The sequence below is a fragment of the Nycticebus coucang genome, chromosome 2 (genome assembly GCF_027406575.1).
Source record: "Nycticebus coucang isolate mNycCou1 chromosome 2, mNycCou1.pri, whole genome shotgun sequence".
Lineage (NCBI taxonomy): Eukaryota > Metazoa > Chordata > Mammalia > Primates > Lorisidae > Nycticebus > Nycticebus coucang.
Window position 1 is genome coordinate 72930346 of NC_069781.1, and position 16778 is coordinate 72947123.

Genomic DNA, 16778 nt, shown 5'->3' on the forward strand with positions numbered 1-16778 from the left:
GAAAACCACTTTTACTCTTCGTTTCTCTGACCCTCCACTGGAAAATTCTGCAAAAAGGGCTCATACTATAGTATAGTGATAGTCTCAATGCCTTTGCTTAGATTCTTGAACCGTTCTAGACAGCATTTAGCCTCCACTGCACTACAACTGCTCTTGTAAACATCACATTTGCAAATTCAGTGGTCAGTTTTCAGGTCCCATCTCACTTGGCTTCCATAATAATATTCACCCTTCATTCTTAATCTCCTTTATTAATTCCTCTTTTGTTTCTTGTGTGTGCTGATGCCACTGACTAAAGATGGAAGGAAGTAGAGCAGTGGAAATGATGCTGTGGATCTGTTAAGTTGAGTGTACTTTTCCTGTACTTCTCTGGAACTTTGTCTTTTTATTTTTGGTACTCAAATCTTCCTCCCCTTACATATGCCCATATCCTTGCATTAAAAAATATGGGGCTTGTGCGGCGCCTGTGGCTCAGTCGGTAAGGCGCCGGCCCCATATACCGAGGGTGGCGGGTTCAAACCCGGCCCCAGCCAAACTGCAACCAAAAAATAGCTGGGCGTTGTGGCGGGCACCTGTAGTCCCAGCTACTCAGGAGGCTGAGGCAAGAGAATCACTTACGCCCAGGAGTTGGAGGTTGCTGTGAGCTGTGTGAGGCCACGGCACTCTACCGAGGGCCATAAAGTGAGACTCCGTCTCTACAAAAAAAAAAAAAAAAAATATATATATATATATGGGGCTTGTTCTTTAAGAAGAAATGAATTGGGTCAGGTGCAGTGGCTTACGCCTATAATCCTACCACTCTGGGAGGCTGAGGTGAGTGGATTGCTTGCACTCATGAGTTTGAGACCAACCTGAGCAAGAGTGAGACCCCCATCTCTAAATATAGCTGGGTGTTGTGGCAGATGCCTGTAGTCCTAGCTACTCAGGAGGTTGAGGCAAGAGGATCGCTTAAGCCCAAGAGTTTGACATTGCTGTGAGCTATGAGGCTACAGCACTCTACTGAGGGCAACAGGATGAGACTCTCCTTCAAAAAAAAAAAAGAAGAAGAAGAAATGAATTGCCTTTGAAATAGGTTGGGGAGAAAAAAAGAGAAGTGAACCCATGAGGAATGAAGTGTCATAGAATTTATATCATGGCAGAAGAAAGAATGCAAATTGATAATGTTTCCATATCTGCTGCCACCTCTCTCTATAAGAAAACTTAAAGCTTTCTGGGGGAGGTAGGATAGGGTAATGATTAAGATGGGGGCAAGACATGATTGCAAGAGGGACTTTACCTAACAATTGCAATCAGAGTAACCTGGCTTATTGTACCCTCAATGAATCCCCAACAATATAATATAATATATAATATAATATAATATAATATAATATAATATAATATAATATAATATAATATAATAATAAAATAAAATAATACAATACAATACAATACACAGGCTCTGTAGTTAGATGACCTAAGGTGAAACCTCAGCTGTAGCATTACACCTGGAACCTTGGACAAGCCATATAGTTACTCCAAGCTTTAGTTCTTCACCTGTGTAAAATTGGGATACTGTTAGAACCTGCTAGATTAATAACCATAACCTAAAATCTTTAGGTCTGCAATTTCTCATCTAAAGGATTCCCTTTGCTTTGTCTATTTTGTGGAGAGTATCTTATTCAGGAGCTGATAGGTCTCCCAGCCTCTTTTTACAGACATAATTGACCTTTTCACAATCTGCAGGCTTCTGTTGATGATGATTGAGAGGCTGGAACAGAGCTGGGACACTCCCATGCAGGGGTGGAATCTGTAAGGGTAAAGGCCAGGTAGCAGATATTTAAAGCTATAAAAAACCTTTTTCCTACTAGTGGGTTTTGTATTTTTCTGAAGTATTTTTCATGATACAATGCATAAAAGGAATTTTAAATATTATCTTTAGTATCTTCAATTAATCTTTTATTATTTAATTACTTTACACAAGTAAAGCTCAGGGCACTTAGTGCTCAGCTTAGTGGGTTTTTACAAACAGAATATAATCATGTAACCATCACCTGGATCAAGGTAGAGAATATGACCAGTACCCCAGAAGCCTCCCTTGTGCGCTTTCTCAGCCATTCTTCCTCCAAAAGGTTAGAACGATACTGACTTGTATCTTGATAGATTTAATTTTGCCAGTTTTTGAACTTTATTTTATTTTATAGTATTATATGTATATATACAAATATACTCCACAGAAAATTAACCACCATTTCATATTTGACAGTTTTAACACACTGAATAAGCTTAATATGTCTTTTTCTGACTTTCTCCAGTGGTCTTAATATTTGTTTTTAAATTTTTAAAATTTTTTTAAATTTTTTATTAAATCATAACTTTGTACAATGATGTATTTATAGGGTTCAGGTTACTGCTTCCATATACAATGTGAAATGCTTACATTGAACTAAGTAACACATCCATCACAATTATACTCATTTCTTAATAAATTTGAAATGTCCCATTGCATCATGCACATTAGGTGAGGTCCCCCCAAATACCCTTCCTCCTCTCATAACCCCCCTCCCTCACCTCTCTTTCCTCTTCCCTTCTGCTTTCTGGACTGTAGTTATGTTTTGCCACTCATATGAGTTTGTAGGTGATTATATATTGATTTTATAGTAGTATTGAGTATATTGGATACATTTTTTTCTATTCTTGAGATACTTTACTAAGAAGAATATGTTCCAGCTCCATCCAGGTAAACATAAAAGATGTGAAGTCTCCATCTTTCTTTATGGCTGTATAGTATTCCATAGTGTACATATATCACAATTTGTTAATCCTTTCATGGGTCGATGGGCACTTGGGCTATTTCCGTGTCTTGGCTATTAGGAATTGGGCTGCAACAAACATTCTGGTGCAAATGTCTTTGTTGCAAAATGATTTTTGATCATCTGGGTATATACCTAGTAGAGGAATTGCAGGGTCGAATGGTAGGTCAACTTTTATTTCCTTGAGTGTTCTCCAAACTTCTTTCCAACAAGGCTGTATTAGCTTGCATTCCCACCAGCAGTGTAGAAGCGCTCCCTTGTCTTCACATCCACGCCAACATCTGTAGTTTGGGGATTTTTGTGATGTGGGCTGATCTTACTGGAGTTAGATGATATCTCCAAGTGGTTTTGGTTTGCATTTCTCTGATGATTAAGGATGATGAGCATTTTTTTATGTGTTTGTAGGCCATGCGCCTCTCTTCATCAGAGAAGTTTCTGTTCAAGTCTCTTGCCCACATAGAAATGGGGTTATTTATTCTTTGCTTATTGATTAGTTTGAGTTCTCTGTAGATTCCAGTTATCAGACCTTTGTCGGAAGCATAACCTGCAAAAATCTTCTCCCATTCTGAAAGTTGTCTGTTTGCTTTACTTACTGTGCTCTTGGCTATGCAAAAGCTTTTTAGTTTGATCAGAACTGAGTAATGTATTTTTGGTGTTGCTTCAGTTGCCCGGGGGGTCCTCCTCATAAAATATTCTCCCAGGCCAATTTCTTCAAGTGTTTTCCCTGCACTCTCTTCTAATATTTTTATAGTTTCATATCTTAAGTTTAAATCTTTTATCCAGTGAGATTAAATTTTTGTTAATGTTGAAAGGTGGGGTTCCAGTTTCAGTCTTGTACAGGTCACCAGCCAGTGCACCATTTGTTAAATAGGGAATCTTTCCTCTATTGAATATTTTTGATAAGCTTGACAAAGATCAAATGGCTGGGTTCATCTCTTGGTTCTCTATTCTGTTCCATAAATCTACCACTCTGTTTTTTTGCCAGTACCATGCTGTTTTGATCACTATAGATTTATAATAGAGCCTGAGGTCTGGTAACGTGATACCTCCTGATTTGTTCTTATTTCTGAGAAATGTATTTGCTATTCGAGGTTTTTTCTGATTCCATATAAAACGAAGTACTATTTCTTCAAGTTCTTTGAAGTATGACAGTGGTGCTTTAATAGGGATTGCATTAAATCTGTAGATTGCTTTGGGTAGCATGGACATTTTAACAATGTCGATTCTTTTCAGCCACGAGCATAGTATGTTTTTCCATTTGTTAACATCTTCAATCTCAGAGTTTCATAGTTCTCTTTATGGAGATATTTTACATTCTTTGTTAGGTAAATTCCCAGATATTTTTCTTCTTTGGCACTATTGTAAAAGGAATAGAATCTTTTGACTATATTTTCAGTTTGACTATTGTTGGCATATATAAAAGCTACTGACTTGTAAGTATTGATTTTGTATCCTGAGATGCTGCTGTATTCTTTGATCACATTTAAGAGTTTTGAAGTTGAGTCCCTGGGATTTTCCAGGTATAGGATCATATCATCAGTGAAGAGTGAGAATTTGATCTCCTCTGACCCTATTTGGATACCCTTGATCACCTTCTCTTGCCTGATTGCGATGGCTAAGACTTCCATTACTGTGTTGAACAGCAGTGGAGACAGTGGGTATCCTTGCCTCATTCCTGATATGAGTGGAAATGTTTTCAATTTTACTCCATTCAATATGATATTGGCTGTGGATTTGCTGTAGATGGCCTCTATCAGTTTAAGAAATGTTCCTTCTGTGCCTATTAAGTGTTCTGATCATGAAAGGATGCTAGATATTATCAAAGGCTTTTTCTGTGTCAATTGAGAGAATAATATGGTCTTTGTCTTTCATTTTATTGATGTGATGTATTGTATTTATAGATTTGTGTATGTTGAACTAATCCTGTAATCTTGGAATAAAACCAACTTGATCATGGTGTATAATTTTTTTGATGTGTTGTTGAATTCTCTTTTTGAATATTTTGCATCGATATTAATTATATTGGTCTATAATTTTCTTTCTTTGTTGGATCCTTTCCTGGTTTGGGGATCAGGGTGATATTTGCTTCATAGAATGTGTTGGGAAGTATTCCTTCTTTTTCTATGCTTTGGAAAATGTTGTATAATATAGGTACTACTTCCTCTTGAAAGGTTTGATAGAATTCGGATGTGAAGTCACCTGATCCCAGACTTTTCTTTTTTGGGAGATTTTGTATTGTTGATGCTATTTCAATGGTTGATATAGGTCTATTCAGGATTTCTAATTCTTTCTGGTTGAGTCTAGGAAGGTGGTGTGCTTCCAGGTATTGGTCCATTTCCTTCAGGATTTCATATTTCTGGGAATAGAGATTTTTGTAGTAATCATTGAAGATTTTTTGAATTTCTGAAGTGTCTTTTATTTTTCCTTTATTGTTTCTGATAGACAGTATTAGAGATTTTACTTTTCTATTTCTGGTTAGCTTGGCCAAAGGTTCATCAATTTTGTTGATCTTTTCAGAAAACCAACTTTTTGTTTTGTCAGTCTTCTGAATGATTCTTTTGTTTTCAATTTCTTCTAATTCTGCCCTAATTTTGGTTATTTCTTTTCTTCTGCTGGGTTTGGGGTTGGAATGTTCTTCCTTTTCCAGTTGCTTGAGATGATTCATTAAGTTGTTGGCTTCCTCTCTTTCTGGTTTCTTGATAAAGGCTTCCAATGCTATAAATTTCCCTCTTAGGACTGCCTTTGCAGTATCCCACAGGTTTTGGTAATTTGTGTCTTCCTTATAATTTGTTCCAAAAATTTGGTGATTTCCTTTTTAATCTTGTCTTTGACCCAGCTATCATTCAGCCTAAAATTATTTAGTTTCCATGACTTTGAGTATGAAGATTCTTGTTGCTGTTGAGTTCAACTTTTATTCCATGGTGGTCCGAGAAGATACAAGGGATAATTTCTACACTTTTAAATTTGCTGAAGTTAGACTTGTGTCCTTGGATATGATCTATTTTGGAGGATGACCTGTGGGCTGATGAGAGGAATGTGTATTCAGTTTTATTAGGGTGAAATGTTCTGTAGAGGCCTGCAAAGTCCATTTGTTCTAGGGTTAGGTTTAAGTCTAATATTTCTTTGTTTAGTTTCTTCTTGGAGAATCTATCCAAAACTTTTAAAGAGGTGTTAAAATCTCCATCTATCACAGTGCAAGAAGATATCAAATTGTTCATATCCATTAGGGTCTGCTTTATGAATTGAGGAGCATTCTGGTAGGGTGCATAAATGTTAATTATTGAAATCTCTTTGTGTTAGGTGTTTCCCTTGATAAATATGTAGTGACCTTCCTTATCTTTCTTTATCTTTGTTGGTTTAAAGCCAATTGTATCTGCTACTAAAATTGCAACCCCTGCTTTTTTCTGGTTTGCACTTGCCTGTATTATGTAAGTCCATCCCTTCACCCTGAGTCTATTTTTATCCTTTAAGGTAAGGTGAGATTCTTGTATATAGCAAATATCCGGTTTGAGTGTATGTATCCAGTCAGCCAGCCCGTGCCTCTTTAGAGGACAAATTAAAACATTCACATTAATTGAGAGAAGATGTTTCACTGTTTGATGCAGGAGAAGAGACAACTAACAGACCAAACAAATCCATAATCACATCCAGTGGCATCTTTTTTCTGTTTTTTTTTTTTTTTTTTTTTTTGAGTTAGTGCAGTTATCATCTGTCTTTTCTCTGAATTGCTCACCAGCTCACAAGGTTGAGCTTTATTGCCTATATGGTGACAATTATCTTGATGTCGTGTGACTTTGGGCAGTGAAAAATGTCATAAGTAGACTAATGGTTGGCCTGTCAAGTTGGTGGAATCATATTGATGAAGATGAAAAGAGCCATTGGGTGTCTCAGTCCAGGAAGGCATCCACTTAAGAGAATAAAACTGTTTTGGAGGCTGAATCAAGAATCTTTTGGTTAAGACTTATTGCCTGCCCAGTGCTTGTGGGTATTTGCTTTTAGTGTCTCTTCTTCAGGGTAAAGTAACTACCCTATGGTGGTCGTCATAGGTGTGGTGCTCCAAGGTGCCAACCTGTATGGTTACATCAGGTGCAAACTGGACAGCAGGAAGAACTTCACCATCATGGCCACCTAGTATCTGGGAAAGCATTTTTTAAGATAAGAGACTGGAGATGATCAGATTTCCTGAATAAAGAGACAAGACTTATACATTTGTTACACTGGGGAACAACCCAAGAGATTCTTAACTTTGAACCTTTTAGAGCTCAGTCCTTGTTGCAACAAGGAGTATTGGTTTTGTTTTTCCACTTAACAATTTTATTTTAAAAAAGGAAAAGTATGGGTGGTGCCTGTGGCTCAGAGGAGTAGGGCACCGGCCCCATAAGCCAGAGGTGGTGGGTTCAAGCCTAGCCCTGGCCACAAAAACTGAAAAAAAAAAAAAAAAGGAAAAGTAATTTTCTTTTTTTTTTTTTTTTTTTTTTGTAGAGATGGAGTCTCACTTTATGGCCCTCGGTAGAGTGCCGTGGCCTCACACAGCTCACAGCAACCTCCAACTCCTGGGCTTAAGCGATTCTCTTGCCTCAACCTCCCGAGTAGCTGGGACTACAGGTGCCCGCCACAACGCCCGGCTATTTTTTGGTTGCAGTTCGGCCGGGGCCGGGTTTGAACCCACCACCCTCGGTATATGGGGACGGGGCCGGGTTTGAACCCACCAGCCTTGGTATATGGGGCCGGCGCCTTACCGACTGAGCCACAGGTGCCGCCCTGGGAAAAGTAATTTTCATATTAAGTTTTTATTTCTTTCCAGTCATTGAGGCTAGAAAGTATATTGTCACTAAACATTGTCAAAGTGTATTTGAAGGTGTACATATGTGCATAGTTATGTGCTATTAATATATCCCAAATTAATGAAAATTTTTGTGTTTATTTACATATATAACAGAGACCTTCGCATTTTGATCCATAGAATATAAGAGTATATTCTTAGTTTATCTCTCAGCTCTGTGTGCTTATATACTATTTGTATATATTCTTTTCAGAAGTACGTTTGCTTCCATGGTTAAGAATGAGCATTTTGGCTTATGTATGTTCGAAATAATCGTTAAAATATGTCCTTCATAGTGCAATTTCTCAGATATACACAAGCAAAAAGCCATTTACCTAGTTTCTAAAATTTGTTTATTTTTATTTGTAACAAGTCACTTAAGGCTCAGTTAACTAAATGGAATGCTCATGTTTATGTTTAAGGGTTACCCACAGATTGCTACTGTTCTATTTATTTTTCAGAAAGGATAGCCAGATTTTATTCTGGAACTTCTTGGAAGCCCTTCGGTAGTCCTTGCGCTAATAAAATCTATCTTTTGTCACTAAAAGAGCATTATTCTTATGTTATAATAAGAATTATCATTTAAATACTTGGTATAGTAAATGCCTAAAAGACATTTTATGAATTTTTTTTCTTGCTATAATGGAGATAATATAAATCATACTTTTGTATTAATGATATTTCTTAAAGCAGTATATTTAACTATAAACCAAACTATAAACTTTTGCAAGCATCTATAAATTCTGTTGTATGTACGTAAAATTTGTTGGAGTCTTTTAATTGGCAGATTTTGTGAATGTATTTGTACATTGTTAAAATATTTTTTATGATGTTAATTGAATATGTGTCTATATTGGAGTAATAGCTTTAAAGGTGTAAAACTATATTAGCATAAAACTCTACCATGTGCAAAGCATTTGACATGTGTAATCTCATTTAACTCTCATGACAAACGTGATATTTCAGGCGATGAAACTAAACTTCCGATTATTGAGTGACTTTCCCAGGGAAACACATAAATGCAGGAATATCTACAGGATATAAAACCAGATATATTACTGTTTTTAGTGGAAATATTTGTCTCTAAATGTCTTTGTCTCTTAATGTCTCTAATCTCTCAAATGTCTAAATATTTGTCTCTTAATGTCTTAAGAATCATTAATTTATTAAGTGCTTGTTTGCCATTTCACTTATAATCAGCTATTCTATCTGTTGAGAAAAGTTGATATGCACTCAAGATTTGTTTTCATTTGATGTGAAAGATCTAAATATTTAGAATTGAGATTCTGTCAAGAGATATATTGGCATAGTTTTTGAGGTAACTATTATTTCAACTTCCAACCCTAAACTAAATAATAAATGAATTTGGAACATATGTGTGTCAAGAGGTGCCATGTATCCCTTAGTATCTTTTTTTCCTTCTACAGGTTTCCTGCTTAATTAGCTGGGGCATGGCAATCTGGAATAAAGATAACTTTTCCTAGATTTTATTGCTGCAAAAAAATAAATAAAACGATCATTGTTGAACATCCTTAATCAGAAAATCCAAAATGCTCCAAAATTTGAAACATTTTCAGAGCCAACATGCCCCTCAAAGAAAATACTCATTGGAACATTTCCGATTTTGGTTTTTTTGGATTAGGGATGTTCAATCAATGTAATGTAAATGTTCCAAAATCTGAAAAATATTCAAAATCCAAAACAAGTCTGGTCCCAAACATTTCAGATAAGGTATACTCAAGGTGTCTCTAGCAACACAGGAAAATGCATTTAATATAATGTTACATGAAAGAACAATGTATAGGGCAGCGCCTGTGGCTCAGTGAGTAGGGCGCCGGCCCCATATGCCGAGGGCGGAGGGTTCAAACCCAGCCCCGGCCAAACTGCAACAAAAAAATAGCCAGGCGTTGTGGCGGGCGCCTGTAGTCCCAGCTACTTGGAAGGCTGAGGCAAGAGAATCGCTTAAGCCCAGGAGTTGGAGGTTGCTGTGAGCTGTGTAAGGCCACGGCACTCTACCGAGGGCCATAAAGTGAGACTCTGTCTCTACAAAAAAAAAAAAAAAAAAAAAGAACAATGTATAAAGTGTATGTACTCAGTAAGTACAGTTGTATACATACAATCATACATTAGTAAAGAAATGGAAGATATAAAATTGGTAATGGTTATTTTAGGATGATAGATTTATGAATGATTTTTCATCTTTAGACTTAAATTTTTTGTAGTGCTGTTAATTTATAATTTAAAATAATTTTATTTTTATAAAAGTTATTTTATCTTCTTTTTTTTTTTGAGACAGAGTCTTAAGCTGTTGCCCTGGGTAGAATGCTGTGGCATCACCGCTCACAGCAACTTCAAACTCTTGGGCTTAAGTGATTCTCTTGCCTCAGCCTCCCAAGTAGCTGGGACTACAGGTGCCCACCATAATGCCCAGCTATTTTTTTGGTTGTAGTTGTTGTTGTTGTTAGGCAGGCCTGAGCTGGATTTGAACCCACCAGCTCCAGTGTATGTGGCTGGTGCCCTAGCCACTGAGCTACAGCACTGAGCCTTATTTTATTTATTAAAAGTGATGCACATTTATGCTGTGTACATAATAGATCCGACATGTATCCTTGCAGTATGCTTAACACAATAATTAAGTAAACGAGATGAGGTATATATTAACCAGTGCGATGTAAGTGTTCCTAATTCTATATGAAATCAGCACATTGTGCTCCATAAATGCATTAATATATACATGGGGGAAAAAAGCCATTAATAAAGTTATCTTTAAAAATGAAAAAGAAAAGTGATGCATATTTATCAGAGCAATGTTGGAAAATACAGTAAAAGGGATTAAAAGATACATTCTGGAAATTGCTTTCCACACCATCACTATTACTATTTCCAGTATGTTAAAAAAACTAATATGTATACAAAATTACCAGATTAACCTTATATTGTGTTGTCACTTTTCATTTCAGGTCCTGAAAATCCTTGGTTGGTTCAAGCTTATGTTTCAGCAGCTAAACACCCTTTTGCTTCTGTGGTGGCTCAGGAGGTTTTTCAGAGTGGCATCATTCCTTCAGATACTGACTTCCGTATCTATAGGGATTTTGGAAACATTCCAGGTATTTTGACAATGTTTATGGGCTTTTGTGCAACATTAATTTATGAAAAGCAAGTTTTACTTCTTGAAAGTTTATGAGTCACCAGCATTTTCTGAGAACAGATTCTTTATGGGAGAGCTATGCATTCTGACTCACTAAAGAGTTCCTAAGGTTTTCCTTTTTAAAACTCCATAAATTTAAATGCTTGCCTTCTTGCCCCATGATGTGACAGAAGAATGGGGAGAATTATTTAGCACTTCATTCCCAAAAGATGGTAATAGATCCTTCAGGGGTCTATGACCTTTCATTGTTGTTGTCTTGCTTTGCCAGCTATCTCAGTGAGTTGTCTTATAGCTTATTTGAAGTTAAAATTTGGCCTGTCAAGGATGTAGATAACAAAGTTTTGATGGCCTCCCAAACTCAATATTCCTACCCTTTGCTGTTGTGACTTGTAATGCCTCCCTTTGGAATAGTATACTTCCTTAATCACTATGTTTGGAATTATGTATCATAGCTGTAGATATATTGGGTAAAAATTTAGAAGAGAATTTGTGCATAAATGTGACAAAACAGTCTTGCCACTGCTTTGAAATTTTGTCTTAGGAATTTAATACATTAAACAAATAAGCCGTAGAGCAAGGTTGATCTTTAAAGCAAAATGATTTTTTTTTTTGTATGTCTTAGGAATAGACTTAGCTTTTATTGAGAATGGATACATTTATCACACCAAGTATGACACAGCGGACAGAATTCTAACTGATTCCATTCAGAGAGCAGGTTGGTATTCTAATTTAGACTTTTGATGCACAGTAAGATGAAATATTAGGGATATATAAATTTATAAATATTCTGTGGCCTGTGCATTAGAGAGGCCATATGCAGTGTGAATGAGCCAGGGGGTTGGAATTGGAGAGCTGAGGTCTTGAATTTTAGTCCTGTAGTCTAGTTTAGCAATTAAGACCACAGGAATATTCACGGTGAGGAAATGAAAAGGGAACTGCCCCAAGCTTAAAGTAGGATTGCTGAACAATAAGAATGTGGCCAAAGAGAAAGCTATAAATTGGAGGTGGCACCAGGGCATATTTGGGCAGGCTGTCCAGGTATAGAAAACAGTAACATTGATCTACAGATGGGTATTAAAGGCAGATGAGAGGTTGATAGGACGGATGTCAGAGGAGGACACAGAGGAAAGGGAATGTAAGTGCTTTCTAGAGAGATTTGAAGTAGTCAGAGATGAATCTGATACTGAGCCTTAAAGAGTTGGTACGATTTGGCCTGTGGAGAAAAGTGGACATTTCAGGTAAGAGCACAGCATGAGTAGCGTGTGTTTGATGTGGGAGGCTGTCGGTGAGTAGACTGTCAGACAAGAATGGAAGTAATATTTTCCGAAACAGAAATGAGGTAGAAGTATATTGGGTTGAGACAATTGTAGACTTTTAGGCTTTAAAAATTAGCAAGAAGATGCTGTAAGAATAAAGGATCATTGAAGGCTTGAGTCTGTGAATGACCTCATTAAGATGGTTTTCAATGCTGTTAGTCTGATGATGCAGTGTGGAATGGATGGTGGGAGGAGAGCCAGGAATCAGGGTTGTTCTGCCAGTAATTTAAGGTAGGAAAGTGAGGACCTGGACTGTGTTGTTGACAAAAGATAGAAACAAAAGGGGGAGAGATGGAAAAGTATATACATTTTGAATATAAATGTAAGGAACTTGACAGGTCGGATAGAGGGTTTGCATTAGATGTGTGGTAGCAGAAATGATAGCAGAATATAAAGGCTTTACTCAGTAGAAGTCTTTACTCATGAAGTAGCAATGAAAATAATTTTATGGTTGAAGGTCACCACAACATAAGGAACTGTATTAAAGGGTTGCGGCATTAGGAAGGTTGAGAACCACTGCTTTACTGGCTGGGGAAAGGTGATGCTATTGACCTTCATTTAGAGTGGCAATGGAGAGGAGAAAGAGACCAGGAATTTGCTAGACCTGTAAGGTGGAGGGGGTCTATAAACCAACCTGATGAAAACAGATACAGTGTTAGAGCTCTTGGCAGAACTAGGTATTTGGGTTTGGGAATTAAAGGCATAGAGAAAACAATTCAAGTATGAAGAAAGGACGTTTTTGGGAAGAGTGAGGCAAAGGTGGAGGACTGAGCTTTGGGGAAGACTGGAAAGCAAGGAATGGGATGAACAGCAAGAAATGCAAATCATTCAGGGCTTCTTAATTGGTCCTGCATTAAAGTTTAAACTTGTTCATTCATTGATTGGTGTAACATATGTATTATAAACTTTTAATGTGCCAGGTTTTGCCTTATGTGACTTTCACTGCTTCTCTTACTTCTTTGCTAAATACTCTCTTCATTCAGGGCTTTTTTCTATATTTGGAACTTTCCTTTTCCAGGGCCTCATCTACACAGTTCTCTCAGTCTGGACAGTCTCTCCCATTGTGTCTAACTCCTATTCATCTTTTAGCTACAAATACCACTTCCTCAAGGATGCTTTTCTGACTTCCAAAAACTCCATTAGTCTCCCATGATACATTTCTCTGAGACTCTCCTACCTCTCCTTATTAACTTTGAATACATTTGTAACAAACTGTTCAGTGTCTATGAAGTTCATGAGAGGTCTTTGTCTCTTGGTTCACTAGTGAGTTTCTGGTATCTATAAAGAGTGTCTGGTACAGTTAATATGTATGAAATGAATGGGAACTAAGAAATAGTTATTGGGTTTGTCAACAGTGAGGGTACAGTTAGAACTAATCATAGAGACTGGTTCTGCTAGCAGGGAAAGGACAAGGACCCATTGGCTGAGCATCTAAGTGGAGAGGAAAGAGAGTAGGGGGTATGGACTATGTTTGAGAAATTTAGTAAGAAAAGTGAGGGAAAGCAGTAGAATGGTAGAAAGTTATTTCTGTTCACACTGTCTCTAGCTATTTCTTTATGCAAGTAGATGGTTTATTTCTGTTTCAAATAGTTATACATCTAGATCATCTACATTTAAATAGTTTATTCAACTTTTTCTTGTCTTTTTTTTTAACTAATAGGTGATAATATTTTAGCAGTTCTTAAATATCTAGCTACATCTGATGTACTGGCTTCTTCTTCTAAGTATCAACATGGAAACATGGTCTTTTTTGATGTGCTTGGCCTGTTTGTAATTGCCTACCCCTCTCGTATTGGCTCAATTATAAACTACATGGTGGTGATGGCTGTTGTTTTATACCTGGGCAAAAAATTGTTGCAGCCCAAACATAAGAGTAAGTATTTTCCTTTAAAATTTAAAAGCAACTGGCATGAGTGTAGGATTTGCTTAAAGTTTTGTATTTTGGTTTACTTATATCTTCCCAAGAAGTTAGAAATGTTAAGAAAATAATAATAAGATTTACTTAATATTGCAAGAAATTTCTAAATAAGCATTAAATTAATACTTGGTGAAGCAGACAGTTTTTGTGTATGTAGGCACTCCACAGTATGAAGTACTGCATGGAAGGTATTGAAAAATGGTTTGTAAAGATTAACTTTCAAAGAAAGATCTTCTTAAAAAGTTTTGTCCACAGACCAATAGCCAAACGGTATTCTAAAGTATGATTGAGCTGCTTTTAGTTAAATTGATTGCTTCTATTTGAAATGTTTCTACTTGAATGAAGTATTTCAGAGTCTAAGTTGTTATGTGCTATTACAAGATAAAATACAGTAGAACCTCTGTAAGTTGATCATTCAAGGGACTGTAACAAACTGGTCAACATACAGAGGTGGTCAATAAGAGGAACTAGGCCTGCTATGCTGATACATGCATGTGGTGCATGTCTGGACTATGAAAATAAGGTCAACTTAAGGAAGTAGTCAATGTAGGGAGGTGGTCAACCGAGGAGGTTCTACTGTATTTAGCAGCAATTTAAATAATCCTTTATCACCAGTTATTTTTCCTGTGCCCTTATTTTCCTGTTAGTGTCTTGTAGCGGTATCTTATATGGAACTTTACCTTCCTTTCTAGCTAATATTTGGGTACACAAAGCATCCCAGAGGTGATAAAGATAATGACTACCTTCTTCCCTACTAAGGAATCTATTTATACTGTTCTTAGAAGAACTTATTTCTTTGAATCTTTAGTATCCACCAACTCACAATAAATGCTATGTGAATATTATTCTTTGATACTTCACTGTTCTAGTGTTTAACAAAACTCAAGACATTTCAGTTCTTTTTAGTGATATGAAATGGGGAATTTTTTTGTTTTAACATTTGTTTGTTTAGTTCTACTGACTGGTTATATAATTGATTTGATCAAGATAGTGATCTCAACTTTTTGTTTTCTCTTCATTAGCTGATAACTACATGAAGGACTTCTTGTGTGGACTTGGCATCACTCTGATTAGCTGGTTCACTAGCCTTGTTACCGTTCTCATTATAGCAGTGTTCATCTCTCTTATTGGACAGTCTCTTTCATGGTATAACCACTTTTATGTCTCCGTTTGTCTGTATGGAAGTGCGGCTGTAGCCAAAATAATATTTATACATACCCTTGCAAAAAGATTTTATTACATGGTAAGTGTTAGGCATATTGATTTCTTTCTGCTGCTTTTGATGACTGAAAACACAAACTCAAGTGGGATTCATTGTACTTGGCCTTTTGGACTATCAAAAATTGTTCAGCATTGTTAGAGAAAATGCTCCCACACTGTGTTAATTTATCTGGAAAGTTTCTTACTGAGTGTGTGTTACGGAATTCAAATGAGGTTATAAACATGGGCTGTTGATAGTGTTTAGGTTGGTGGTGACAGCAGGCTTGTTAGCACAACCCTCTGTCTCTACTGAATTTGCTGCAGGTTTGTAAATGTGCTCTTATATCTACCAACCCTTCCTGGGCTCACCCAGTTATTTATTTATTTTTTCCAGTAACTTTGTTTATATACAGTTGACAACTTATATTCAGTGTCATAAAACCACACAGGGATATATACTTCTTGAGGACAAGGATTATTTTATTCACTGCTATATCCTCTGTGCTTAGGCAGTGCCTCACACACAACTGTAACACATAGTATTTGTTGCCTGAAAGAATGCTGCACTTAAAATTTTCTCATTAGTTTTTCTCCTGACATTTTTTTTCCTTTATGTGGTGACACCAATGTGGATAGCATTCATTATAAACCATTTGGAATCCTATTTCCTTTCCCTCTTTTTTCCTTAATATCGTGGTTAAAGACACATTATTAAGGAAAAAAAGAGGGAAAGGAAATAGGATTCCAAATGGTTTATAATGAATTTTAGAGAATATTGTCTATAATGTTATGGTTTCAAATGTATAAACTTGTATGGCAAAAATAAAATTAGAAATTAAGGCTATGAAATAATAGGACTAAAAATGAACTACAGTGAAAGAGTTATGGTTTCTAAGTTAATAAAAAGAGAAAATCTTTTTTAGCTTTTTTGTTTTCAAGACAGCCAATGTAGACCTGCCTTTTTTCAGTTTGTCCTGATAGGGATTAGAATGGAGACGTGGAAGACTGTAATTCAGCATCCTTCCACAAGCCACGTCTTTAGTATGTGAATCTTGGTCTCAGTTAATAGTGAGATGTGATCTGAGGAGCCCTTGCATGCTAGCAGACCCCATTGAAGAAAGGTTCTTTGAGGTTAGCCATCTACTTATGGTTGAGTTTGTACTTTTATCTTCGTGGCTTCAGTTTCCAAAAATTATATCATGGGATTCCATCTCACATGCTTATTCTTAGTGCAAATGTATGTAACCAGAGTATGCTTGACAATTATTGATTGGGGCAGGAGCAGGATAGAAATGCTTAAAGTAAAATTCCATTTACTTTGTCTAATTTTAGTTGTCTGATAATAACACTTTGGCCTCAAAGCACAATAGAAAGAATAATGTGTTTCATTTTCATTTTTTTAATCACTAAGTGATAATGGTACCATAAGGCCTGATGATACAGAGATTTGTAGGAATGTGATCTCTTTGAGGAGCTCACCATTTCATTTGGGAAGATGGGGGAGCTACAATGATTGCAGTACATTGTGGGATGAAGTGAGAGTGACATATACACAGTGCTATGGGAATACCAGGAAGGAGAC

At 36.5% G+C, this 16778-nt stretch overlaps 1 protein-coding gene and 1 pseudogene across 3 annotated transcripts in view; both read left to right on the forward strand.

The window, feature by feature from the left end:
• ERMP1 (endoplasmic reticulum metallopeptidase 1) overlaps window positions 1–16778 on the forward strand; it is a 69720-nt gene that overhangs the window by 14455 nt on the left and 38487 nt on the right. For all 3 annotated transcript variants that reach the window (XR_008376354.1, XM_053573350.1, XM_053573351.1), the window contains exons 5-8: window positions 10575–10721; window positions 11385–11477; window positions 13739–13951; window positions 15019–15239. Coding sequence is in view for 2 of the 3 variants with exons in the window: in XM_053573350.1 (XP_053429325.1) it covers window positions 10575–10721; window positions 11385–11477; window positions 13739–13951; window positions 15019–15239 (674 nt within the window). In the remaining variant the exon portion in view is untranslated. The remainder of the gene's footprint in view (window positions 1–10574; window positions 10722–11384; window positions 11478–13738; window positions 13952–15018; window positions 15240–16778) is intronic.
• Window positions 6518–6978, forward strand: LOC128573190 (Golgi apparatus membrane protein TVP23 homolog B-like; annotated as a pseudogene).